General features: G+C 38.2%; 1 protein-coding gene across 10 annotated transcripts; it reads left to right on the top strand.

The window, feature by feature from the left end:
* Positions 1-15: 15 nt before the first annotated feature.
* On the top strand, positions 16-27,148 carry MSL3 (MSL complex subunit 3). 10 transcript variants are annotated; one of them, XM_087757096.1, is made up of 15 exons: positions 16-184; positions 2,197-2,279; positions 2,870-2,965; positions 3,541-3,641; positions 4,614-4,705; positions 5,520-5,642; positions 6,116-6,276; positions 8,252-8,410; positions 8,881-9,143; positions 9,509-9,618; positions 9,810-9,909; positions 10,341-10,425; position 10,497; positions 14,034-14,110; positions 20,798-21,727. In XM_087757096.1, the coding sequence occupies exons 1-15, from the start codon at positions 86-88 to the stop codon at positions 20,895-20,897; spliced, it is 1,650 nt and encodes a 549-aa protein (XP_087613222.1). In that variant the 5' UTR covers positions 16-85; the 3' UTR covers positions 20,898-21,727. The 10 variants fall into 10 exon arrangements, with proteins under 10 accessions (XP_087613222.1, XP_087613215.1, XP_087613216.1 ...); XM_087757089.1 differs by lacking the exons at position 10,497; positions 20,798-21,727 and adding an exon at positions 27,009-27,034 and having other exon boundaries at positions 17-184; positions 14,034-14,077; XM_087757090.1 differs by lacking the exon at position 10,497 and having other exon boundaries at positions 17-184; positions 14,034-14,077.

Below are 27,148 nucleotides of genomic sequence, written 5' to 3'. Positions count from 1 at the left end.
GCGAGGGGCGGGGCGGGGCGGGGCCGGCCGCGGCACCTCCCCCGCGGGGGGGCGGGGCTCCGCTCCTTTGCGCCATGATGAACAAATGACCTCGCGGGGAATGAAATTTAAGTTCCACCGGGGGGAGAGAGTTCTCTGCTTCGAGCCCGACCCCACCAAGGCCAAAGTGCTCTATGATGCCAAGGTGACACGCCGGGCGCGACGCTGCCCGCCCGCCGCGGGGCAGGGGCGAGGCGCGGCGCGACGGGCAGGAGGGAGCGCGGGGGGGCGGGGCCGGCGCGGAGCCCGGCCCGGTGCCGTTGCTGCCGTTAACGCTCCCCGCTGGGCGTTGCGCGCGCCTCCGGTCGCTCCCCTTCCGGGCGGCGGGGGAAGCGGCTGCGGGCGGGGGCAGGCGGCTCTGTCACCAGCGCTTGTTGCGGGAAACGGGCGCTGGTCCGGGGGCGGGGGGGGGGGGGGGCAGGAGAAGAGGCCGCGGGGCGGCAGCCGCCCGCCGTTAGCGGGCTGGGAGACAAGGCGAGGCGGTGCCCATCCGCGCTGGATTTCTCCTGCCCCCCGCCCTTGTGCCGCCGCCGCCGCCCCCCGGGCGTCTCGTCCCGGCCCCCCGGCGGAGCTTGGCTCTCTTCCCCCGCGCACACCGGCCCCTCCGCCAGGGGGTGGGGGGTGCGCGTAGCAGCTCCGCAGGAGGCTGTGGGCCTTCCCCGCCGCGGGGCGGGGGCGTCCCGCTGCCCGGCTGACAAAGGGGCGGCGGGGCCCGGGGCCTCGCTCTCGCGTCAGGTGGAGAGCGGAGCCGCCGTGGGGTCTGGAAGTGTCGGACTCGGTTCCCGCCTTCCGTTCTCGGCCGAACACCTGCAAAGTAATTCTGAAATCTTGTTTTCATCCCTGCACTTCTGTAGCGTAGCTTAATTTATCCCCCACCCTGCTCTCCTACCGTTGCTGCCCTTCTGCATTTCAGAAGGGTTTAAATGCTACGGATGGTACAGGAGAGTATACAGAAATATGACAGCAAGCAGTGAGTGGTGGACCGTTAAGTGTTGCAGTAAGAGGTGACTGACTCACTTGGGCCTGGCCTTAAGAATAGTGACAGTAATTGTAGTGCTTTATGTAAATATAATATTGTTTTGGCGTATCAGTGGGAAATGCAATAATTTTTCAATCCTAAGTCATCTGTACCTAACTTGTGAACAGAGTTCTGTTTTTGTGTTTGGTTTTGTTACAGAGAAGGGTGAAAAGGGAGGTATTGCAACTGGATTCCTGACCAAATTCATACTTTTTGCTGCAAGTTTGCTCGTTGTGTAGATCAGTGTTTTTCAAACATCCTTGATCAGGAACTCCACCTTCCTGTAATATTTTGGGCTGCTCTTTTGTTTGTACTTGTATTCTTATGTTCTGACCACCCCAGCAGCTTTAATTGCCAGCCCTAGAGGTAACCTGAGTGCAAAAAATAATACTGCCTTTTCTTCTTTACGTTCAAATACCCCAAACTCCAGCATAACTGGCCTTGACGCCATCAATAGTTCTTAAATTCTGGGCTCCCAAGTTAAAACATGGGTGCATCTGGAGATATATGGTCTATTGGGAGTCCTTCGAGTGCAGGCAGAATGATTCCTTTGTTATTACTAGTTCTGATACTCCTCTTAATGATCCACCTGAAATGTCTTGAGATGCAGGCCCTTTCAGACCGGCCCATTTTACACGTGCGAAAGGCAGGAAGAAAACAAAGGCTCAGATATTCACAAAGCTTTTTAATGTTTTGTGGCTAAGATTAAGTGTTCAAGAGAGCAGTGTTTCTGAGGTTTATATCTGTAGAACTTTGTCTCCTGCTTTGAGGGCATGAAGAGACAGCAGCAGGAGAAAACGTTAGTAGCCCAGATGTGTATCTGCATATCCGTATTGTGATACTGCATTGTTTTGCGTCTCCCTTTGTGTCTTGAAAGCATGGGATATTTAAGGAGAGGACAAAGATAGCTAGCAGTCCCCAGCTTTAAATGTGCTCATCAAAAAAGCTAGTTTTTCTGACCATTTAGTATAATGCATATCTCCTGCTTATATCAATATTCACTCACAAAATTATAGGTATATTTAATTTCCATAAATAAACATTTCTTTTTTTTTTTCATTGTGCATAAATCCCCTAAATACTGGAAAGCTCACTTTCTCTCAAGCTTTTTAATACATGCTATTCAATATTTGTTTCAGATTGTTGATATTGTTGTTGGAAAAGATGAGAAAGGCAGGAAGATTCCAGAATATCTGATCCATTTTAACGGTTGGAACAGAAGGTAAGAACCTGTATGCATGGTTTCAGTTCTTCAATTTCATCTATTTTATTCAGCGAAGAAAAGCATTATCAGGAATATTAAATATTGAGATTAAAGGATATCAAAGGACTTTGATGTTTGCATGAATATTTTTGGTTTTGTGAGTGCCTTTAATATACTTGCTCATGTTGACACATCGGTTTGTATCCATAAATTTCAGTGGATCAATGTGATACCCATGAGTTTAAACTTTATGGGATATCTGTCTTTGGCATATACTTGTGGCTCCTAGGTTTCCATTAATAAAAGGAGTTTATACTTTGTTAAATCTAGACCTGGGTTGTTTGGTTATCAAGGCCAGTACATGAGTGGAGTCTCTGACTGTGGTGTATAGCATGTGTCAGTGCTAAGTCAAGGTTTGAGAGATTTTAGATAGCAACACGAGAGTTGAAGCCATGTGAATACAAAAGGATGCAAACCTTGTGATACAGATGTTACTTATGAATGACGTTAAAAGAGTGCTTTTTAGATTTCATGTATGTTAATTCATTATTAATCATGACTGGCATCTGTTCATAGCCATTAATAATTTTCTTTTGACCTATCCTTAGCTGGGATAGATGGGCAGCTGAAGATCATGTTCTTCGTGATACAGACGAAAACCGCAGATTACAGCGTAAATTGGCACGGAAGGCTGTGGCTCGCATGTAAGAAATCCTTTTGGTCTCAAAATGAATGAGATTAACTTTCAGATTCAAACAGATACATCCAGGTGTCTACAAGTGAGCTTGGCCTCTAAGCTCATGCTGTAGATGGTAGATATCCACTCAGTAGAGTCAGTGCATTCTAAAGAGCTACTCTTCTCATACTAAGGTAGATACCTACATATTGTTATTAAACACCACTCCAAATGACTAACACTTAATAACTATGTTATTCTTAACTAATGCTGCGAAATACCTGTGTATTGGATCTACATCTTCCCAAATAAATGTACTTGAAAAATGACTTAGGAAAACCTGAAGTGTTTTTCAGCCAAAGGCAATAATCTAATATTGGTTGGCCATGGCTTGAGGATCTGCTTGAGAACACGAATATGAGGTAATGTATGGACATTAAGGTATCCACTTTCAAATAAGCATTGTCCAAATTATTTCAACATTAATTAATGAAAATAACTCAAACATATGTTTCCTGTGCATTTGCATGTAATGGAATTAGCTAGGATAAACAAATTAAATAATATTAGCCAAATGTCAGTGAACCATTTTATGTTCTGTAGGAGAAGAAAGGGAAGAAAGAAGAGACGTTGCAGGTTGCCTGGTGTTGACTCTGTATTAAAAAGCCTTCCCGCTGAAGAAAATGATGAGAGTAGCGAAAACTGTGAGCTTGTTTTCATTCTTTGGTAACTGGCATGATGCCTTTAACGTTTTGAGCTAGGGGTACAGTGCATGCTGTAACTTGCTATTAGGATGACACAAGAGTATCACAGTCCTATTTGAAATATACAGAGGCAGTCGTATGAAGAGTCAGCACTATGTTTCATGCTAAGCATCTATTAAGATATCTCCTTTCTTCTTGTGTTCCAGAGGCTTTTCCTTGTGTCACTTCCACTCAGTCATTCTAATTAGTGATTTCAGAGCTTAATGCTGCTTTGTTTAGTGTAGTATTACTAGGTGCAAGAAGTCCTCAGTTTTCTTTGTTTGGTATTAGGAAACAAGTCACTTTCCCTGCTAGTGTTTCTACATATTTTAGGGGGCAATAAGATTTTTTTTTTTTTTCCCCCAGTCTACTTGACACAAAGGTCTGTTTCTTGTCAGCTGACTGGCTGACTTCAGTCTCAAGCCAGCTCTTTCATTTCATAGCATTTTTCTTTGTAGCTTGAAAACCAGCAGGAACACTGGCTGGCACTTAACTGATGTTCTGGCAACTGTTGCTGTACAGATCCAGACCTTTTGATTTATACATTAATCCCCTGTTCAGAACTGAAGTCCAATAAAAATTGAAAAGATCTGTGAGTGTTCAGAAATGTGGGAAGCTTTTTAAAAGTGAGTTTTTTCAGTTAGAGAGGATGCAAGAATACTTCCTGTAAACTTCTTGTCTTACATATTAAAAAAAGTTTATCATGTGCTGTAAATAATACTGTGTGTTTAGTTCAATTAGAATTATTCATCCTCATTAAATATAACTATCTAGTTGTGGGGTTTTTTTGTTGTGTGGGTGTGGTGGTTTGGGGTTTTTTTTGGTAGTTTTGGGGTTTGGTTTTTTTTTTTTTTTTGCATTGAGGCCTGAAATTGCTCGTAACCTGTGCAATGTAATAATGTGAGATAAATATGTGAAATCTCTTTTACACAGCTATAAGTAGTTCTTCTTCTGATGACAGTGATGAAGGAACAGACGAAGAAATAAAAAGTGAAGAAAGTGACGTAGAAGAGAGGACAGAAATGGTATATTCATGAGCTTGTTAACTTAATAGAATTTAAACATCTGTATTTGAAATCTGGAAAAATTGAAGTATATGAAATACAGGCCACAGCTGGTTATTTAGCTGGAATTAAAAGCATAATTTTCTTACTCCTGGCGCATACCGTGGTTGAGTGTTTGAAAATTATAGAAGATGTCGTATTCTTATAGAATTCTTTGATATTAATCTAAAAATACACATTTGTTTCTTTTCCTCTCTTTCTACACATAAGGCTTATATGGAAAAAACATAGCAAACTAGATTATCCAGATTTGTGGGTGCTGTAAACTTTTACTGGTCTATGCAGGTTGGACAAATCCGAATAGCTGCAGGATCTTTCTGGCTTTTGTATTTTACTGTGAAACAGGCATGTCAACTCTGGTCTTAAATTAAAATGTAGAAGACTGACTTCAAGAAAAAACATGTATTTTTCTCTACATTATCGAAAAGAAAGTACAGTGTAAACAGTTTTTCAGAAAGTCTGTGGAATCAAACTACTACAGTGTGGGTGATCTGAAGCAGCAAAACCTAACAAATTTCTGTTCGTTCTTTTGTGTTAAATACTTAAGCAAATGCTAAATTGAAAAAAAAAATTAATTTGCAGATGACTTCAAAGCAGCGTTGTTAAATTGCTTACAGTAAGTCTACTATCCACTTAAATATTTACTATACTTTATATATTTTATTTTTGCATGACAAAACTTGATTGTTATATTGTATCCTGACTACTGAAGTTCTTTTTCACTAATATTTGTAAGCACAACCAATATATTGTTTCTTGCACTGGTCTGTTGCAGAAAGAAGAACAAGACGCTCACACAAAAAGGGACATGGAGGAAAGAGCAATAAGCATAGAAATTCCTGAAGTCTTGAAAAAGAAGCTTGAGGAAGACTGTTACTATATTAATAGAAGAAAACGGGTATGAAATAAAAGCTATGAAATGAATGTGCACGGGGGGGTGGGCAGGGCGTCAGAAGTAGTTCTTGTGTATAACAACTCCTTGTTTTTTGAACTTTATTGCAAAGGTGAGCTTAGACAGTATAAGGAACAATAAAAAGAGTATAGGGAGCAGACCTCTCTATAGCTAAAACAGTGAGTTGTCATTATATTTAAGAATATAACATTTCAGTACCCAGTTGTGTTTTAGAGTGCAGATTGTTTTTTAAAGCTGGAAATGTCATAAGCTTGTTAACCTGACCATATTTTTGTTTCTCCCAATGTTTTTAAAGGATTGATCAAAAATGCAGTTTAAGGGTTCAGATTAATCACTCCTGAAATAACTTCATGCAATAGAGACTTATTAAACTAGTCAGTACATTACAAGCTCCTGTTTTAGCTTGGTGTACTCAATAATTGTTTTTGAAAGACATTAATTTGTTGTTTCCTTTTCAGCTAGTGAAGCTTCCTTGTCAGACAAATATAATAACCATCCTGGAATCATACGTGAAACATTTTGCTATTAATGCTGCTTTTTCAGCCAATGAAAGATCTCGGCACCATCAGATGACTCCACATGCTAATATGAATCTTCATTATGTGCCACCAGAGAAGAAGTAAGTAATTTTTAGCCCAGCACTATTGTCACAAGAAGAATGACCTGGTGTTCCATGTTCTGTTTCAAGGCTGTTCATTTCTGTAAGCTTATACTGTGATGTATGTCTGTTTATGGGGCTTAAAATATTTGACAGATACCTATAGTACAGTAACAATGACAATCTGTTTATCAGTGAGAGAGTCCCTATAATCTGAAAAGTCATTAGGCAAAAGCATCAATATCCCCTTTGATCATGTAAGTTATTGTGAGTATTGTGACCCGTTTTGGAAGGATGTGTTGCTGTTGTCTACGTGAAGACTTCTTTGAGCACTGAGAGAATATCTGATATGAGAATTCCCTGCTTAAATAAAACTGAACAGGTTCACATTTTATAAAGGATAGAAGTTTTATACAAACACTTACAGAGAGCTCCAAGTGCAGGTGATTTTTTAATTTTTTTTTTTTAGTTGACATGTCATCTTAAATCCTAGAGTCAATATGTAGGGAAACAATGTGTATAGTAACACCAATCCTGTTTATGAAAACTGATAGCCTCTTAGTTACTGTTTTCTCAGCTGAGCTGTGTATTCTTCTCCCATGCTACAAATGCAGTGTATTAACCCTACGTGTTTGCAGTGTGGTTTGTTTTTTTCTCTTCTTATGCTAAAGATTTTCACTATTAGATGAGACTGCTTCTTTATCGAAGTCTACAGTGGGGTGAAATCTTGTATTTTATCAAAGAGAAATCTTGAATTTTGTTACCACATTCTATTTCAATGGGCATAATTATGCTCTTCCTTGCAATATTTTGGTCTATGTGAGTGTCTTGGTTTATATTGAGGTCATTCATTATTTGACAGATTAATGATACTTTCCTTCTTTGTAATATAATCTCCCAAACAAGAAGTAGATGAGGCATTAGAAATATGAATGGAAGGTTGTATGCACATTATGATTTTTAAAGGTGTATGTTTAAGTGATTTTTTCTCAATAAAGAAGGTGCTTTAATAAGGAAAACGTGTATAATTTCAGTGATCCGTTAAGTAGGAGAAATTCAGCTGACAACTTTATTCTATTGCCCTTACTGCTCTGACACAGATGGTAATTGACCTTCTCTGATGTGATAGAATTTCTGAACATGATGGTTCCCTGACCCAATTTATATGCAGTGTTTAAAAAAAAAAAAGGGAGTCATTTTAGCAGGTGTTATGGAATGGTGATATGTGGTATGGAATTTCTAACGTGGGTCATTGTGGCAGAATCAAATTACTGTTACTGTACACATATATGCACTTGAGATGTGAGAGATGAATACCTTCATAGACGTGAGAGGTGTTGGAGGTGAGCTGGACTCAGTGTTGTTGGTTCTGCTTGTAACAGCACATCTACTCACCACCTAGCACCATGAGTGTTTTACACAAGCCCAAGACTGAAATTCCTAGTAGCCTATAAATGTAGTGCTTTGCTTACCAGGAGCAGGCCATTGAAAACTGATCTCTAATGCAAATGTATCCGGTTTTGTTGGTTCACTGAATATCTCTTAAGCACAGCCTTAACTGTATCTTAGCAGCTATAGATCAAATTCTGCATATGCCTTTTAGACAGAGATTCAGTCTATTGAGTACTTATCACCTTTCTGGGAGGTGCCTCTTTTTTGAACCTAGTAAACTTGGAAAAACAAAATAATGCTTACATGAAAAACAAAATAATTTTTATTTACTGTGAAGTAGATTTTATTAATGCAGTAAATAGTAATACAATAGAACAATTGTATGATTTTGCTTGACCTTATTAAGCAGACTTTTAAAATTTGTATTTGTCTGAAGTTACCAGCAGCAATCACTGTCTCTTTAAGTATGCTTTTAATTACTTGTCATTACTTAGTGATGAAATCAGCATATCGTAGTTAAGATGTTAGTGATCTGTATTAAAAGGGAATTTCCTACAACTGCACTGAAAAATTCATAATCCTTTTTTTTTTTTTTCCCCTCTAGCGTTGAGCTGTGTAAAGAGATGGTGGATGGGCTGAGAATAACCTTTGACTTCACACTTCCATTAATTTTGCTCTATCCTTATGAACAAGCTCAGTTTAAGAAGGTGACTTCATCAAAATTCTTTCTTCCCATCAAAGAAAACTCAACAAATACTAACAGGTAGGTTGGGTATATGGAGTCTAATACTGCTTATCTCCTGATGAAAATGCAACAGAATGTGCTTATGTGTTCCGAATAGGATGATTTCTCACAGGCTTTGACTTAAAATTGTCTTGATAAAACGTTGAACTTTTCTGTGAATTTCTTGCCTGAATTCAGAGTTATCTGAATTAACTGTCTGGTTAACTTCAAAAGGGGATTGTACTGACTGGTGTAGATTTACACTGCAACTTTGTGGGGAAAAAAAATTACATTGACACGTAAATTTGTGTTCATTAACTTTTAAATTTGAAAATAAATATACTTCTGGAAAACACTATTTAAAAGAAGGCCTCATCACTTCGGTAGTTATTGTGAGGAGACTGTCCAATCTGAATAAGTATTTAACAAGATCAGTGAAAACAGAAGAATCTCTTTTGGGGGAAGAGCCCTCATCTCTTCACATCTGTAAAGCTGCCTTTATTTCCTAGAAATCAGGAGGAGCTTTCCCCAAGTCCTCCTCTGCTGAATCCGCCAACACCTCAGTCAACCGACAGCCAGCCTACAACAGGGGAGCCAGCCACGCCAAAAAGACGAAAAGCTGAACCTGAAATTCTGCAGTCGCTGAGACGTTCTACACGCCATAGCTCTAACTGCGACAGGTTATCGGAAAGCAGTGCTTCTCCGCAACCTAAACGGCGACATCTTGAGACCCCAGCTTCTATGCCAAAGCTTTTCTTGCACTTGGAAAAAAGTAGGTTTTGCTCTTTAAATTGTTGCTCTAAATGACATTTTAAGCCCTGTTCTTTTTTTTAGTGCCATGTGAACTGAATGATTGAAGTGGGAATTCGTTACTTTTTGTATCAATTATTTATCCCCGAGGCCTTATACCAAAGGGAGAAATGCAAAGCAATATTCTCAGTACTTCTCAACAGAATTCAAGGAGCTGCTTTTCTGTAGCTGACTTTAGGATAGCATTTATTGAATTCCAGTGTTTAAGACTTTAAACATTTTAGGAGCAGGCCTTAGTTATGCTTAATGGCTTATAGTGCCATAAAACAGATAATAAAATTTATTTCTGATTTCTTTTATTTTTTTGTTTTTCCTTCTCTTTTGAAGAAACCCCTGTTCATAGTGGATCATCTTCACCTATAACTTTGACTCCTAGCAAAGAGGGGAGTGCAGTGTTTACTGGCTTTGAAGGTAGAAGAAACAATGAATTGAATGAGGTAACAGATTTTTATGTTACTGTCCTAGATTCCATGATTAAAGGTTTCGTGGACCTTCAGAGTAGGGCTATGTAAGAAAAGGTTTTGTTTGTATTACTTATTTCATCTTTGATTTTGAAGTTCTGTACAGGCTAAATTATTTATGGTGCTATAAAGATTTCATAACCAACATTTTCATGTTTTATGTTTAGGTTTTGTCCTGGAAATTGATGCCAGAGAATTATCCACCAAGTGATCAACCACCACCTCCCTCATATATCTATGGATCTCAACATTTGCTACGGATGTTTGGTAAACTGATGCAAAACTCTGTGCTCAATCAAAATTGCTTTATTTGTTTCCTCCTTTTTTTCCATATCTGTGGGATTTTCTGTTTGCTTTATCACATTTAGCTTTATTCCTAGAGAAATTTAATCTGTTTAAAACTCTTAGGCTCTTCATAAATTTGGTGATCTTTTACTGGCTCTCTAAGTCTTGATTTAACAGAAGCAAACAAGCATTACTTCCAATACACTATCAAACATCGTTAAACCAGGCAGCATTCACTTTCTCAGCATGTTTCTTTTTAGTAAGGCTTTGAAAGATCATTGAGTAACTTGCAAAGAAAAGTGGAGGCTGCAGGGAGAAGAAATTTTTATATACTTCTTTTCTGTATAGTAGATAAAATCATTAGAAGTTGCTTTTACAAGAACAGGTGTAAACATTATTTCTCTTATTTACAGTAAAGCTACCAGAAATACTGGGGAAGATGTGCTTTCCTGACAAAAACCTAAAGGCTTTAGTAAAACACTTCGAAATGTTTCTGAGGTAATGTGACACAATGTACCACAGCACTGTTTGCATTGTTACATAGATCTAAGTGTCCTGGAATTACAAAGGGTTTTTAAAATAAGATGTTCATTTTCCATTACTACAAGAGTATGATAAAATTAATATAAGATTTTAATAATAACATTTTGAATAAAGATAAGAAAATTTTTCATTTTGTAATTCAAATTGAGGGGAACCTGAACTCCCTACTTAAAGTTTTGATAAACACGGTGGTAGAGGACTGAAGTATAAAAGTTTGTTTGCTAGTATGTATAGAATGACAAGTCTGACTTGGTTAAGAAGCATGTTTTATGAAGAAGTACAAACTCTGCATTGTTATTTTTGAGAGCATAATCTGAGAGTTTTGATGTTGCATCGCTGCTGCAGGGGGAGAAACTTGTGGTTTAGAACATGTTTTTAATTATGGTAGTTTTTTTAAAGAAATGTCCGTCCTAATTGAGCTTTAAACAGAAAGGTTTCTCTGTTATGCAATGCAGCGGCTTGTAGGGGTACCCAAACTCTTCTTGACCACACTAGCTCCACAGCTGGTGTCAGTATGGTCATACCTGCCCCATGATCAGCTTTGTTTGTCAGGTACTCTCATTAATGTCTCTGCATGACGTTGTAGTGGTAGTTAGGTATCTAGTGTGGCACTGTATTGTGCAGCATCAACACAGTGGAAAATAAATTTGCTGAGGAAAACTTACAGGAGAAAGTGTTGTAAATGGTAAACATCTGGAACAAATGTGGAACTCCTAACTTAATTTTGGTCAAAGATACTTAAGTAGCCACATACTGAAAAGTAACATAATGTGGCACTAGCATATCAAAAGTCCTGTTAGAGATCAGAGAGATGAAAGCTTTAAAATGCTTTTACTTTAATTGTTTATTGAAAATAAAAGATGTCTCAAATGTCTAGGTTTCTACAATACAAAATTTTTCTCTTGTAGCATTTAATTTTTAAGTTTTTTACTGATTCCTTTTCACATCTCTATTTTGTCAGATCCTTGTTAGTATTCAAAATATCTTTAAGTTAAGCGGGACAGCATTAGTGCTTATTGTTGGAAACCTATTTTTACTTGGAGTGAATATTATTTAGGGTGCTTAACTCACTGTGGACCAAATCAGTTTTTCAGACCTCTGCCTGTTCAGGTTCTTCTGTGTTGGTCAGAGCAGGTCTCTACTCTTTAGCATCTTAAATGCAGTTTCTTCATACCTGTTCTATGGATGAGCTGTGGTGGAGTGGAATAGAGGGAAGGAGGAAACAGGTCCCCCACCCCCCATACAAGTAGGGAAGTAATTAAACTGAACGTTCTAGTGGTAGTATCCATATGTGTCTTATTTTTTTCTATCTGACCATCTTGTTGAAATGCATAGTCATCTATAAATAGAAATTAAAAAAAAAAAAATCAGAAAATGTTTCTGCATCAGCATTTTTAAGTCAGATAGAACTGTGCTTTTGAAGCAGATCTCTCAGTAGTTCCTGTTTACCGTGCTTTGTGTTGCACTGCAGAATGCTCTGAGTACACAAGGTGGATTCCTTTTGGAAAACACTTAACCAGAAGTGTGCTCCAGTACTAGGGAGCTTTCAGTCCTCCCGACTAGACTACAACTAAAGCAAAATGAGCCCCCCAAGGCAAGCATAGTGTGGATATCTCATATGTGGTACAACAAAATATTTGAGGGCTGTGTGTTTTTTTCAAGTGCTTTCTAAGCCAGTGTCATGTATGTTTTGCTGATGCTGTTCTCAAGGTTTCTTTTCTATGCTGAAATAATGATTTCTACAGTTTTGTCAGAACTGGTCAAATTGAGGACCTGCCTGAAAAAGCTTCCAAGTTACAGTTGCTGCTGTAGGAAGCATTCGATCTTACGTAGTTTTGTCATGAATATTCTTCTTAGACTAGTTTCCTTACTGGATATGCTACTGTGTATTCAAATAGGTAACATAGAAACCAATGGAAATTATTAGACTTTTTTTTTTCCAACATGTATTCATGGGGCTTTAGGATGTCTTTCATTTGAGTATTTCTTTCTTTGTCCCATGTGTCATTGAAAGTGGTCAAACAATTACGTCTGCTAGAAACTTGTTCAGACGTGGTTTTTTAATCACAGAAATACTTCTGCATTATCTGTTTCTCATCACAAGAGAACTTGAGGCTGAGGTGGGTGACATCTTGTACTAGTTTTTCAATTTTCACATTCTGTCTTTTCGTTTTTGGGAATGAAAGGATTAATGGATGTTTATTAAAAATGTTTTCTATCAGTTCTGTTCTGGCTTACCTTTTGAAAGGTAAGAACTGTCCTACACAGTCTGTATGCATTAGATGATAGCAGCCAGCTTACTTAAGACTCCCTAATTTCTTTTGGTGAATTGCTCTTGAGTGACAAGCTGAAGTACTCTCCTTTTCTTTATTTTTCTAATAGCAGACAAGGGATTGAAGCTGTCTGTTTGCATTAATAAAACTGTTTCTGTAGAGTAGTCCAAGCATAAGTAGTTTATGCATTTTAAAATAAGACTTTCATGTGGTACATAACTGATTTAGTTTGGCATGGATACTGATTTAATTTTGAATTATGATTTTATGGCTAAAATTTACAGTTTCATTTAACAATTGTACTATTAATCTCATGTGGACTGAGAAACTGAGACTTACTTAAAATAACACTTTGTCTGGAACCTTGTTTTATTGAGTTTACTCAGTACTTGATAGATGCATTAAATTCACTTTGAGATGCTACCTGGGTAATACTTTCCAGTCATGCCCTCAGATTGCTGCTAGACAAGACTGATCTCAGTTTCCCAGACAACATATATTTTTAAGGGATGTATAAAATACATCTTTTTGAGTTTCGTATTAAGTAGAAGCTGTACACTTTGTGCTTAGTGCAGCTTTCTACAAGTATGCATAATGAAAATTTCTTCATGGAGAACATGAAAGTTGATTTATCATTTATAGAATTTGCAGAAATAAAGGAAGTTAGTTTCTCAAATTAAGTACAAAACTCGTAGTCTTCACTTCAAATTATTTAGGTCTGAAATAATTCATAGTACTTGCAGAAGAATAACAGTCTGAAATGGACTTTAGTGACAAACTCACCAGTTGGTTTCACTGAATTTCACTTACAGTTTGAGTTTAGTCTTAGAAGCAAGCAGTCGAAGCTAACACAGTAACTGGTGCCTAGTGACTGGTAATCTTACTAGCAAAGGACTCCTGATTAAGTCCTCCTGCCTGTTAATAGTTTTTGAGATAGAGTAAATATTGCCTTTTAACCAATTGTATTATTTCAGCTGTATTTTTAATAAAATGCTGTATGTGCTGTATTACACGACTTCTCTGTATTGTGAGGTGCCTAGCATGCCTCCAGATACTGCTTAAGTGATGAGAAATAATAGGGAAGAAGGTGCCAGTTTTTGTTTTGCCGTTTCCATTGATTTGAACACAGCCTTGACTTGTGAAACTGTTTTGGGATCAGAGAGGTCACTTCTCAGGACTGTTGACCAATAGGAGATACTTAAAAATTAGGAGAATATAGCATGTCTGTTTTTAGAATAGGAAGACCCATCTTCACTGAGGTAATTTCAGTCAATCTTGTTTGCATTTTAGGAAAAAAGCAAAACAAAATGGTACAGCACTTCAGAAAGCCACAGGTATTTTGACTTTCATGAAATACAGAAGAATGAGTAAGTGATGAAATATTTCTAAAATAATGCTTCTAAAAATTCTAATACACCTTTCCAGATGAGGCCAGTATGTAGTATTTCAGATTATGGAAAACTACTTTCTTAATGGTTAAAGGCTTTGGTTTTGTTAAAAAAACACTGATATTTCAAACTCAGTATATCCTGTAAGTTGTCTGTTCCATTTTAGATCTCATTTTTTTTCCTGATGTTTTACAACTTGCTTCTAACTGTTGTGCCACTCTGCTCCGTGGATAGAAAAGTATTTTAATACTGTTGAGTATTTTATGAGAAGGAAGCCAAATCAGAATGTCACCAAATTAGAGGGCTGTGATAATAAAATGTGTATATAGAAAGATGACAAGGTGTTTGAAGTAACCTTACGAAATAGATCTCTGGTTTTGATAGCACAACATTTTTTGAGTGTAGTAATTTTATTATATATAACTGCAGTGGTGAATTATGACCACTAGTCTGTGCTAATGTGCAATTAATGAGAGGTTATTAGTGGCATTCTGAGAATGAAAAAAACGAAGCATGGTGAATGGAATAGAAAATATCTTTCTTCAGGTGAAGTTGCTTGTGATGGAGTTCCTGCTCATTGTAACTTAATATTGCAAGATGGCAACTGATTAAAAATCACTTTTTGAAAGATCACAAAGAATGCAATTCTGCTACTGTTTCTTATATTGATTAGGGCTTTTCTATTTGCTTCTCAATTTTGGGATTAACTAGTTCCTTCACAAAAAGTACCTGTGCAGCATAGCAGTTATGACATACTAGAAAACTTTATGGAATTGGAGCCTAAATGTGACAAAATCAAGGTTCTGAGTGTAAATGGACAGGTGTGGGTTTAGAGGCACAAACAGGCAAAGGCACTTCTTAAAAAGTTTTGAAACACTTTGAAATGAAGGAATTCTACTTGCACAGTGAATGTATATGCCTTATTTTAAGGCGTTACTACCATTGTATTTGGGTTTCTCTGTATTCGTTGAATGGGTAGAAAAGTACCTGCCATTTTGGGTCCTCTCAAACTTTTGACGCCTTTATGTTGAATGCTTCTTAGTCAATGAGTTCCTGGTATTGTACAGGTTCTTATTTTCAGTAGGCTTTTGTTGTCTGGTTGGTCTGCAGAATCTGCTTGTGTGTGCTTATTGTTCTTGACTAAGGTTTGATTGCTTTGCCAAAAATAATTCCTGAAACTGCACCATGCGGATTGCTTGTCTTCCCTCTGCCTACCAAATCATCAGGTGCCTGGGTATTTGAATGAGCATATTCCTAATCAGAATAGCAGAGGTTTGGATCATGCTTCTAAAGTGAGGGGTTGCCCAGAGTATTTTAAATGTGTTATGGTAGCTTTTTTAGAAGGCAGCTCTAGGAATAGATTCTGGGATCTGTGCTGGCCTTGCCAAAAGTGGGTCTTCATCCTCAGGACCAACCAAGGACTCCTGCGTTGAGCTCTTGTAGGATTGTTTTCCCAGAAGGTCTACTAGAAGTTACCATTTTTAATTTTCATTCACTCAGCCTGATTACCAGAAATGTTATGTTGGCAGCTTGGCAACTTGGGAGTTCTCCGCACTTGTCCTTTAAAGGCCAAGGAAGATGATCTCAGTTTCTCTATGTGGATGAGTGACAGGAGTCCAGTCAACAAAACAAGCCTATTTGTTCCTTTGTCATGGTTCTTGAGACACTGGATATCAGAATAAACATCTGAAACTTTTCACTTCGCTTCTTCTGTTGACTGCATTGGGGTTATGATGAACTTTGTGTTGGCAAGCTTTTGCCCTGAACAGCCTTCCAGATGGAGACATGCCTGTGCATTGGAGCGGGTGGGGGGCAGGTGGTGGCATATGCTTTTGTGTGAAACTAAGCCTTTTAGTTTTCAAATCCTGCATTTGAGTAGTAGTCTCGGAGAGGAGATAGCTTCTTAATCTGCAAATGACATTTCTTTTGATGAGGTGACTCATAGAGTTATGATCCATCCTGCTCTTTAAGCAAATTCCTTTAGATAGATCATTACAGTCACCTTTCAAACAGCATCTAGCCCAGGCCACTGATCTCATCAAAGCATCTGCTTATGTTCTAAAACTCTGTAGCGGAAGTGTATAAGATGTCACCTTCCTGGAAACTTTTTTCTTTTAAGTCTGTATTCTTATACCTTTATGGCTGAGCTTAAAATTATTAAGCTTAAAATTATTAAGGTTTTCCTTTCTTTGTAATTTTCACGCTTTTCAGGCTGTCCCTGAGTTCATTCATGTGATGGTAGCTGATGTTTAGAAGAATGTTTTTCTTCATGCAGTTACTGTTCAGGTAATAGCTTGTGTTGACCCTGCCAAGACAAGGATGTTTCCGCTACCAGATGACGCTCTTAAAGCTCATATTAATTCAGTGACTCTGAGAAACGTTCCTGACATATGTATGTCAAGTGGCCTTTTAGTGTGGATAATGATAGCTCTATGCCTCTTTTTGGGAGATCTGCCCACGTAACTCTCGGCCAGATGGTAGTATATTTGTGAGGCTATTGCTTGGAGTCACCTGAGGTAAGCTTGCTTACAGACTGCCACACTTGAAGATCAGAACATAGGAATTCTTCAAGCTAAGCTGCCCACGTGTCTGTTTCCCTTGTCTCCATCCCTCCTAGTCCTTTCTGAAGTGTTGGTCTTCTAGGTACCTGTGGTAGAGAGGGAGATAGCTGCATTGTGCCGTATTACCTCTACGTTCTGAGCGTGAGTCTAAAGCATAAGTATTGTTTTTGTGGATGCTCATGAGAAAAAAGTGTGCAGTCTTGCATCAGGATATTCATGTGGACTGTGCATCTCAACTTGGTTATTCGTAAGCAGTTTCACTGTGTAGGTGTAAGCATGTGAACTCTGTAAAAAGTATAAAAATGAAAAAGGCAATAATTCAGTTGACTGAATTTATCAGATTTGTAAGTTAAAAGTAATGAAACAAGTTCTGAATAGCTAAATAGCAATGTGCTTTCTGATCTGTAGCTGAACATTGGCTCTGCTTGCTAACAGCTCCCTCTGTGTTTAAGTCTTGGCTCATGACTTGCAGGTGCCAGTGTAATTGATCTTTGTGCTATTTCAGCTTTTCCAAGAGCAAAGCATTAGTGAAATATCCAGTAGCTAAGTCTTAGGAGACTCCTAATATTTCTGTGCCAGCTTTCTGCACTGTGATGTAGTTTGAATAGAAAGCAGCTTCAGAAGGGCCACTGCTCTTCATATACAGATATACAAGGGATCGGGACAGAAGCAAACCTTGTGGTTTTTGCCTGTTTCCTCCCGCTTCTCTGCAGAAAGTAATTTGTATTTGCTAGCTCTGGGGTATTTTGCTTTTCACAACTGTTACATTAAGACAGAGAAATGTACATCTGACTGCATGCATTCTGCCTGCCCTTTTTTTTTTTTTTTTTTCCTTTGAGTTGTAGCTGTGCCACAAGCATCTCAGCTAAAATTTCTCATCTTTACCAGCTGTCACTTTAGCTTGCACCAAACTGGCATTTATGACTGATCTTAAGCAGAAGTTAGGAAATTTGTAAGAGAAAATGAACCTGCTTCCCATTACTTGCCCTTAAAATTCTTGGAACTGTCAGCTACCCAGTGTCCTCTGAAGGTTCCTCTGTTTTATTGATGTTCTTTTAAAACATACTCCCTAGTATGATCTAGCACTTGGTACTGTGTTTTACAGAATGTTATCCAATGACACTAAGAGTTTGACTGGCCCCTGTATGTTGTTTAGCTCTTGAGGTCATTAATGTGTGTTAATGAAGAATTATTAATTAAATTCCATTTGTGGCTTATCTTAATCTTGTGCAATCTAAATATGTTAAAAGTTCGACTCAAATCTGGTAAGTTTTAGGCCTCATCACACTCACTTCATACCAACCCCACATATCCCAGAAAGTGATTTGTAGCTGACTACAGTCAGAGGTCATAGCAGATGATGAATCGGGTATTTTCATAGAATTGTAGAATCGTTAAGGTTGGAAAGGACCTCTAAGATCATAGAGTCCAACCTGTTGTATTAGCTTCTAAGTTGCTATAACTTCAGTACTCTTTTGTAGTGGTTTTCCTCGAGTAAGCTGTGTGTAGTGCAAACGAATGACATGTTTCAGTGAAAATTAGGAGGATCTGATTGTGTGAATTGGTTTTGTTTCCTTGGATTATTTTCTAAGGGGTATCTTTATCTCATGAAAACCAAAACATTTTATAAAATATGAGAGCAATCTGTGGCCTGGTAAGCCTGGAAAAGTAGGTGGTGAATGGTTTTAATGACAAGGGCTAGTAAATCAATAAGTAGTGTGGTTCAAACTGTATTACAAATACTGGTGCTATTAATCTAGATGTGTCCTATTTTTTTTAGTTCAAGAAAAGAATAAAACTATTTTTTTCTGGTTCGTTCTTTTGCCAAAGTTTAACTCATTTGGATTCACTGCTTAGTAGTTGCATTGATTGTGACTGTGTTTTGTTCTTTCAGGGGAAAATATTTCACTGCTATTTTTTTCATTTATTTAAATGCCTTTATTTTTGTTAGTAGGAAATTGGTATAATGCAACTGTAACATGATGTAATATTAAAAACATTTCTTTTTATTTAGCAAAATAGTTTCCATAGGAAGTGTTGGGGTTTTTAATTATCTCTCAACCTTAATTATGTAATCCTTTTTGCTTTGTACTATTTAATAAAATTGGAAGCTGCTGTTGGACCCAATGAGAAACTAGCACAGTATGAATACTTATAAGTAAAAAGTATGCTAAAGTGTTTAATGCGCTCAGGATTGCGTGAATGAAGACTGTGTGGAACTTTAAATTCCTTAGCTCTTACACATTTATTATGATAGCTTCTGTGGTGTCAGCCTGTGGCAGAGCCAGTTGGATCCTTGCTTTAAATACAAGAGAGATATTTCTCACTTTTGACAGTACCTGCCCAGCTGAATATTGCCAGAAATTATATGCTTGATTAGACACTGTTACGGGTCATGTAATGGAGCCTTTTCTGCTCAATTCCTTAGCTAATGTTTAAAAACAAAAACAAGCTGCCATTTGATTTTCTGGAAGTGTATTAGTTGTCCAGCCAGTTCACTTGCATGTCTTAAACCTGAAATGTTTTACATCAGAAATGACCCTAGGTCCATCTACACTGTTAATTACAGAATTCCTATGAAATAAGTAAGTATGGAGGAAGTTGACAAAGTGCCTTCTAAATAAATGGTGACACACTGAAGGATTGTTTTCTCATAAAAAAGCTTATATTTCTCACTGCTTTTCCTACAATTAGTAGGATGTAACCAGTTATTCCTCCAGTTTAGCACTTGCTTGATGCCTGTGTTTAAGTACAAGGGTTGTGTGTGGGGGGAAAATCAACCTTTTTTCATTTATCTGTGTTTTTGTGCTGTAACCCTTCTGTATGAGCTCTCAGCAATTAGTATATTCCTGATTAAATTTAGATGGCCTTATATAGAGAATCTTGTCAGTATTCTTTGATGCTTTGGCTTTCTTAAGATCAAATGACATGCCTAGTTCAGGCAGTGTAGCTGTGAGTGAGGTTGGAGAAACACTATGGTTTTGATTGCATTCACCTATACTTTTTTTTTTAATTTGGACTTTCTATGTGCAGAGTATTGGTCATGCAAAACTGATATATTTAGCTTCCAATAGTGAAGTCATCTCCCTAGCCAGTGGTTCTTGAGAGAAACCAGATTCTGCAAATGACATTGTTTCCTGTTGTTTCCGTTGCTTCCTACCCTAACTCAGACAGAGAACCTGTAGCTAACATTTTGCCATGTTTATTGATGCTGGTCTTTAATATCCAGGTATTTTTGAAGGTCTGTGTTTTTTTCTGAAGTACAGCTTGTTTGTGTATTTCAGGGTTTAAGAACCGTTTTGCTCTTTTGCTCTGGTTTGCGTACCCAGTGTCTTTGTATACCAAGGGAAGAGCAGAGAGCTTATAGTCATTTTAGCTGTTTGTTACTGGTGGTAGTAGCTGCACTGTTTATTTTCATTTTCAGTCCTAAACCAAAGAAAGAGTTGTATGTTAGCAGAGCAGGAAGACATGATAAAATATTTGGTTCTTGGCTGTTTGAATAATATTTGAAGGCCAGCTTGCAGAAATCTGAAATTAGGGAACTGGATTTGCAAAGCGTGCATGTTTGTCTTTGAGAGCCGTATTTAAATCAGATACTCATGAGGGATGGAGACCTTAAACACACAGACACATGAAAGAAGAAATCATAGCTTTACTTACCTTAAAAGATACAGTATGACTTAATGGTTACTGGCCATTTGTATAAGATATTAATGTAGTGATAACTGAAAATTCTGTTTTTGACATAAATGAAAATAGTATACTGAGCAGGTGACTGACAGAAGTTGCAGAAAGGTCACTTTTTTCTTCTGTGATAGTTCTTTGCATTCTTTTCTGAGTGTGGCTTCAACTTGGATTTTTTTTTTTTATTGAGCTTGAGAAAATTTTTTTAATGCTATTTGGATTTGAGAATGATAGGGGAAGGCTGTTTCTCACTATGTAAAACTTGTAAAAATAGGGCAAGCCTTTTGTATGCCAAATTTCAAAGTGTAATAATTCTTAATTCCCAGGCTGTGGTTTTGCTGAGCTTAAGAATTAATTTGAAAATAGCTTTTCTCTTAAATGTTTCATGTTCTGTTCTTTTTTTGGTGTGCTTTCTTCTCAGGTTTTTAGCAGAATACCATGATGATTTCTTTCCTGAATCTGCTTATGTGGCTGCATGTGAAGCCTACTACAGTACTAAAAATCCTCGGGCAATCTACTGAAGCTATTAATAAAGATTAAATCCTACTATACGTAGCCCATGACAATGCTATTTTGCCACATGGCTACAAGATGAAGATGAAAAAGGAATTAAAACAACTTCTGGAGTTGAAGAAATAGGGAAATACCTTCTGTGATGGCTGGATTACTTAGGAATGCAGAACTTCTTTTCAGAGATGTGTATAGACTGTGTTGTAAGTTGCTTAGAGGACTGAATATAACTCCAACTCCAGATGAGTGAAGAAGCCTTGTTCTGACTCCTAATGCATGGGACTGCATAGGACTATTAAAGAGGAAAGGAGGCAAAAGCAGATGCATTAGCAACAGGACATTTTCATGAAGATAGATCATCATGCTGTGTTTCATTTTAGCTCAGTCTCTCTAGCCTGAGAAATAAGACTTGACTACACAGTTACATGAAGAGGATGTATAACTGGCATCTTATGGATTTTTTTTCCTCACGAATTGCACTTCATTTTGTGGAACTGTCATGATAGAAAAGATTGCTTAATGTAAAGGTGTTCTTGCTGTTTGGCTAGCATGACATCTGCCTCAAGAATGACTTTGTTGCTTGAATGGAAGATGTGTTGCTTACTTTGCATTTTGCAAAGGTGTATATAGCTCTTTCCATGGTAAGGCTGCCAGAGTTCCAAGGAGAGCATATGTTGCCATTTGATTCAACATTTACCTGGCAATAAATGATTTCCAGAGCCATTATGAAAGAACTGATTTTCTACAAGTAAGCGGAGAAGTCAATAAAGTGATGGCAGTTTAACTGGCAAACACTTCTTTTCTTAATAAAATTCACAGTGGCTGCTGTGTAAATGTGTGATTTTGACTGTCTAAAACATCTTGTTTCTGCTTGATAAGTATTTTTGAGATTGCTAAGTGTGCATATCATGAGAGGTGGGAGCATTCACAACATAAGGAGAGAAGCCCTTTCTGTATCATTGGGTTTTCTTCTACAGACTTGAAGATGTCTCTTTAGACAGTTTTAAACACTTTAGCTCTGGAAATAGGAATTCATTGAGAACTGAGTTTCTAGAAATCTGACAACACATTCAGTAGAAATTAATTGAAGTATAGTTCTTGTGTTGACTGTCATCAAATCCTTGTCCATGACTTAGAACTCTGGCCTTCAGAATCCTCTGCTATGTCAAGACAGACAGATTTTAAAAGCAGTGAGAGAAAATAGGACTCAAGGCTGATAGACTACTGCATTAATCACTCTGCAATCCTTCCTAGTTCAGAAAACTTCCATTAGAACACTTACCGGTAATGCGAAACTCAACATATTCCTCCCGGATTTGCAGAAACTAGTAGTTAGAAGGAATCATCTTTCAAATGTAAATGGCAAGCTTAGTCTAAGAGGCCAAAGAAAATCTGAAATCTACTGTTGACATTCATTGTCACTCACTTTTCAGACCGTACTGGTGGGTTAAAGCTTTTGAACTGAAAAGATAAGGATTACCTTGGTCTTAGCAATTTAGGTTCTGCTGTTTAGAAAAACGTCTATAAAGAGTCTGTTAAACTTAATGGTTGTTAAATGAATGTTTGGCATGGATGCATGCAGATTGGGTGATCATTATACTACTCTTTTTTAAATGCATTTCTATTGTACCAGAAGAACCTTTGTACGAATTAGGCTTTTTTGAATTATAGAAGTTTTGAATCTCTAGCAGAATCCAAGTACCTCAAAATCCACTTTGCAAACATGTTTTACTCTAGGCTTAGACCCTGTTTTTTCTAAAAAGACAATTCAACAAAATATTAATGACTACCTAACGAGATTAATCTTGGAATACTGCCTGCAACTCCATCCTTAATGCTTTCTATTGCAGGAATGTTAGTGTGTATAATATGGCAAAGCTGGTTTTGTTCCACTGTTGGTACCTGTGAGTATAAGGCAAGTTATGAACAGAGTTTAAACCTTATTGTGTGACTGTGTTTAACTGTTAAAATGACAATTTCTGCATGCAGGGGTTATTAATACTGTCAGTATTGCCTTGTCGATACATTGTGATGATTCTCAAAAGACATGGGGGGATAGGGGGGTGGAATTCTGAAGGTCCAGTTAGCGTAGTCTTTGTGAACAGACATTTTGTAAAATTCTCTTGAAGCTGCTGTTGGATGTAATATTACAAACTATCTTGCTCTTATAACAACCAAAAAACTTCTCAAAAGTAGCACCCTTTTGTGCTTCTTGACACTTCTAATTGATGTGACTTCCCCAGACACTACATCTTTGACTTTGAAAAGTTTAGGTTTATATATTTAATTAGTCATATGCATCTTTGACATCCTCCTTCCCTACTGTCAGTCTTCTTTTACTACTTTCCTATTTTTATACCTGACTTTTTTTTTTAGCTGAAGCAATGCAAGAGACTTGCACAAACTTGAACCAGATTGCTTAAGAGGGTAGTTCTTACTAGTCTTAAAACATAGACACTTACCAGTGTGACCCCCAAAATTCCCTTTGAATGGAATATTCAAGGGCTCGTGTGGCTAGGGGAAGTTTAATCGTATAGTTATACTGCTGGTGTGAATCTGTAACTCTCCCAGTGTCCTTGACTGATCAGATTTTTGATGGGATTCATACCCATCTGAAGTGATGAAAGAGGTTCCTCCACCTTGCTGTTTGTCATTCGTTGGTTGCTGTTTGTAGAGCTACTCCTATCAACTTTTTCTAACCTGATTCAGTCAAAATGGCTTACGTTAGCTGAGGAAATGCGAAAAACTGACTGAAGCAGGCTAGGGAGCGTTCGCATGAGCTCGTCTGCCAGCAGACTTCACAGACAGTCTCCTGCAGCGGAGGAGCTGACTTCACAGACAGTCTCCTGCAGCGGAGGAGCTGAGCTGAGAAAGCAGGTCGACGGGCAGTAAGAGTTTACTCTGGCATAGCTGTTTGCATAACTCACGTGCTCTTGTTCCAAATTAAAGGGGTTTTGTTTATATATTTAAGGAAATTACACCAGTGTAATTATAGTGCATACTTAAACCGGTAAATCTCTCTGCTGAAGGCAAGTCCTTGCACTTGCCTTGCAGAGGCGGCCACTCCAGCGTCAGGTGTGGTGCAGGGTTTTGAAGGTGACCGTTCGTGGGAGAAGGCAGAGGAGGAGGATGGCAGCCTGGGGCAGAGGCGGGCGATGCAGCTGATGCGGCGCTTGGAGCACGCTGCCGTGTCGCTACCCGAGGTGCTCGGCCTGCACCAGTACTGCTCGTTCCACTGCCTGCCCTGGCTTTGGCGACGTGGAGGTACCCGAGTAACTTGATGCTGTGCCACAGAAGTATGAAACTGAATGTATGGAAAGTGCTTTACATAGATTGTAAAGACTACCAAAGAAGAACATATTAATGGAATATGACTTTAACATTCTTCAGTTTTATTCCTAATTTTTGGCTTTACTTTGTATCCATCCTGCCTCAAAAAAAAAAAAAAAAAAATCATACTGTTCTTTCATGTGCACAAGCTAGAGTTGCCTTTCGTTTTGCTACTGTGTTGCTATGTTTTTAAGCTCTGTTATAAGCTCCTGTTTCAGCGCTGGGCTTCCAGGTAGTGTCTTCTTCCACTGAGATGACCGAGGCAGATGTCACCAAGTGCTAATTTAAAGTATGTTCCGTGTCGCCTTCTGCAAGCAACCTTTTGCAGGTGTTAGGGTTTCACTGGGCGTTTGGTGTGGGCTAATGGTGCGTGTGTGGTCAGCCGTTACATCGGAAATGTTTAGTGGGAACTTGTCAAACAGTAGTGCGGGATGGCCTTGCTCTGGATTGCGCCGAGAGGAATGCCTGCAGTCAAAGAGGAAATAAAAAGCTGATTGGAAATAAAAAGCTGTTACAGCTTTTCATGTTTGCATCATAAAAAGCATTATCAAGACATTTGGGAAATACAGTGGGGAGATTGTTATTGGACTTAAAATATATATGTATATATTAAATCCTTCATTTCTTGAAAATTATACGTTTTCCCCTCTGGAGACTTAAGCATGTCTCCCAAAAGCATGCATGCTGGGGTGGAAATAAGCTTTTCAGGGCAGCGGGAAGGAAGCAACATGTATTATCCTGACACGAGTCTCAAGTCAGGCCTTCATTTTGGTCGTTAGCTGTACAAAAACACAATGCTGACAGCCCTTGGACAGACAGACACATCTTCACTTCTGGCCTGGTGCATACTTGATTGCTTTTAACTTCTTACCAACAGAACTGGAAAGCAAGTTTGCACTTCAGAGCGCACAAACTCTTACTCTCTAAATTCAAGGAGAAAATGCGAAATAGCCACAACACAAGCATCCTTAGGCCAAATGCATCAAGAAATATATTTTTGTCCTGTGTACGGTAGAATCTCCTTTGTGATATGAGGTCATTGCATTTAATTGCATTAACAAGTCAAGTTACCTATTTATTTTTCTATGTAAATACATCTCAGTGTAATGAGGTTCTCTGGAATAACGGTTCTAGATGGTATGTTACTTTTGTAATGTGTTTGTTCATAATCGGTACAACCTTGATGTGTTTACGTAGTCAATTTTCCCCTTGCTTCTGAAACACTGAATTTGGGGAGATTTTCGGCTTGTTGTGTAGCTGCATTGTTTTTCTGTATGAAATGAGTGAATACAGGTACTATACTTCTACAGTCAGAGGTATCAAGTGTTTCTGCGTCAATTTTTGGTGGCTTTTACTTGAACACCACCATTCCTCCAACTCCCAAAACAAAGTTTGGAATATATATATTGCCTTGGGAAGATGCTGTCAGCAATGACTGAGTGGCAGATGTAGATGCTTACTAAGATCTAATTCGATGCATCCTCCCTATTGCATGCATTATGTATTTTCCCCTTCTAATTCATATAGCAGATGACTTTTTTGCATTAAGGCTAAGGATTTATAGCAAGCTGAATAAAATCAGTGAAGTATAAACACGTGCTCAAAGATGAAAAGGAGAAATCTGTTTTGTTTTGTTTTGTTTTTTTAAAAAACAAAAAAGGGCAGAAAAAGTGCATGTTGTTCCTCCTGTATGTCAGTTGGGAGTGGTCCCTCACATCGTGTGAAGTGGATGACATCATCATAAAGAGAACGAGCAAACCTGTGAGATGCAAATTGATAAATCCCAGCACTAATACAGACCTTTAAAAGTGTCTGCTAAGGAATGGAGTCATTTCTCTGCCATTTTGTTGCTAGAAATGGTGGAAGGTTTTGCTTGAGAATGACTGACTTCTTTTTTCTCTCACAAATACAAGATATTGGATCTATTTCTGGGGAAAGCAACCCAGGTATTAGTGTTGAATCATACAATATGTTCATGGGGATATTTCAGTGCGATGCCAGAAAACAAAGTTTGTTTATATAGCGAGAAATGTAGAGATAAATGTACTTAGTTCCTGGCAAAATGAACAGCAGACATTTCCATCACAGCAGTAGTGTGCTGGCTGTGCCTCTAATACCTGTGAATGTTGAGTAGATGTTCAATTTATTAAACTTTTTCTAGTCTTTAATTATAAGCTATTAATAATTACGAATCTAATGATTAAGTTATTAATCTTTGAAGTCCTTGAAACAAAGATATCTCCCAAGTACTTACTTTACTGCCTTTCTTCTTTTCTTGCTTATATTTTTCTAGTAGTCTAGAAAATTACAAAAACATGCTTATGAGATTTGTGGAGAGGAGGAGAATGGTTCTGACTCAGACTAAACAAGTTGCACATAGTTTTCTTAAGTGTTTAGATGTTTCTGATTCATTTTGAGGTATTAATCATCAAATGTGTGTTAAATATAATTAGGATTTTATTTGTGGGCTCTAAAGTAGAGCCAAAATGAAAGAGTCAGGTGAATTGAATGGTGCGAATATCTAGTCAAGTTATCGGGTAATTTAAATATGCCTGAAATTATTTCTACTCTACGTATGTCTGTTTTCTATTTTAAATGTGGCTCTCCGATTTGTCTTAGTTACTTGATGCCAAGTATTGTAAATGAGGGCCTTTCTCTAAAGTGTAAAAATTGATTAAATGTCAACATGAGTAATCAAAACATCAAATTTTGATATCAATTTTAATTTAAACATACGAAATTCTACCATCCCATGTTATGAGCAAAGAGACATTCTGCCCTTCTTTTTGCAGAAGCTTCTTAGAAATACAGTATACGACAAATCCGCCGTCACATGGCTGACCTGATGAAGGCGTCGCTCTCGGTGGCATGATGGCGGTAACCTGCAGCTCTTCGCCAAGTGCCTTCAGCCGGCGCAGAAGGTGCTCACAGT

The sequence above is a fragment of the Nipponia nippon genome, unplaced genomic scaffold (assembly GCF_047370975.1).
Source record: "Nipponia nippon isolate SJK-2023a ecotype South Korea unplaced genomic scaffold, ASM4737097v1 scaffold_2, whole genome shotgun sequence".
NCBI lineage: Eukaryota > Metazoa > Chordata > Aves > Pelecaniformes > Threskiornithidae > Nipponia > Nipponia nippon.
The sequence above is the reverse complement of the archived record's forward strand: the minus strand, read 5'-3'. Positions and strand labels throughout refer to the sequence as shown.

Excerpts from the sequence above, each read along its gene's own strand:
- MSL3 (XM_087757096.1), top strand. The coding sequence starts at position 86 with ATGACCTCGCGGGGAATGAAATTTAAGTTCCACCGGGGGGAGAGAGTT. Across the intron at positions 5,643-6,115 it reads ATATTAATAGAAGAAAACGG|CTAGTGAAGCTTCCTTGTCA; the intron begins GTATGAAATAAA and ends TTTCCTTTTCAG. Across the intron at positions 8,411-8,880 it reads AACTCAACAAATACTAACAG|AAATCAGGAGGAGCTTTCCC; the intron begins GTAGGTTGGGTA and ends TTTATTTCCTAG.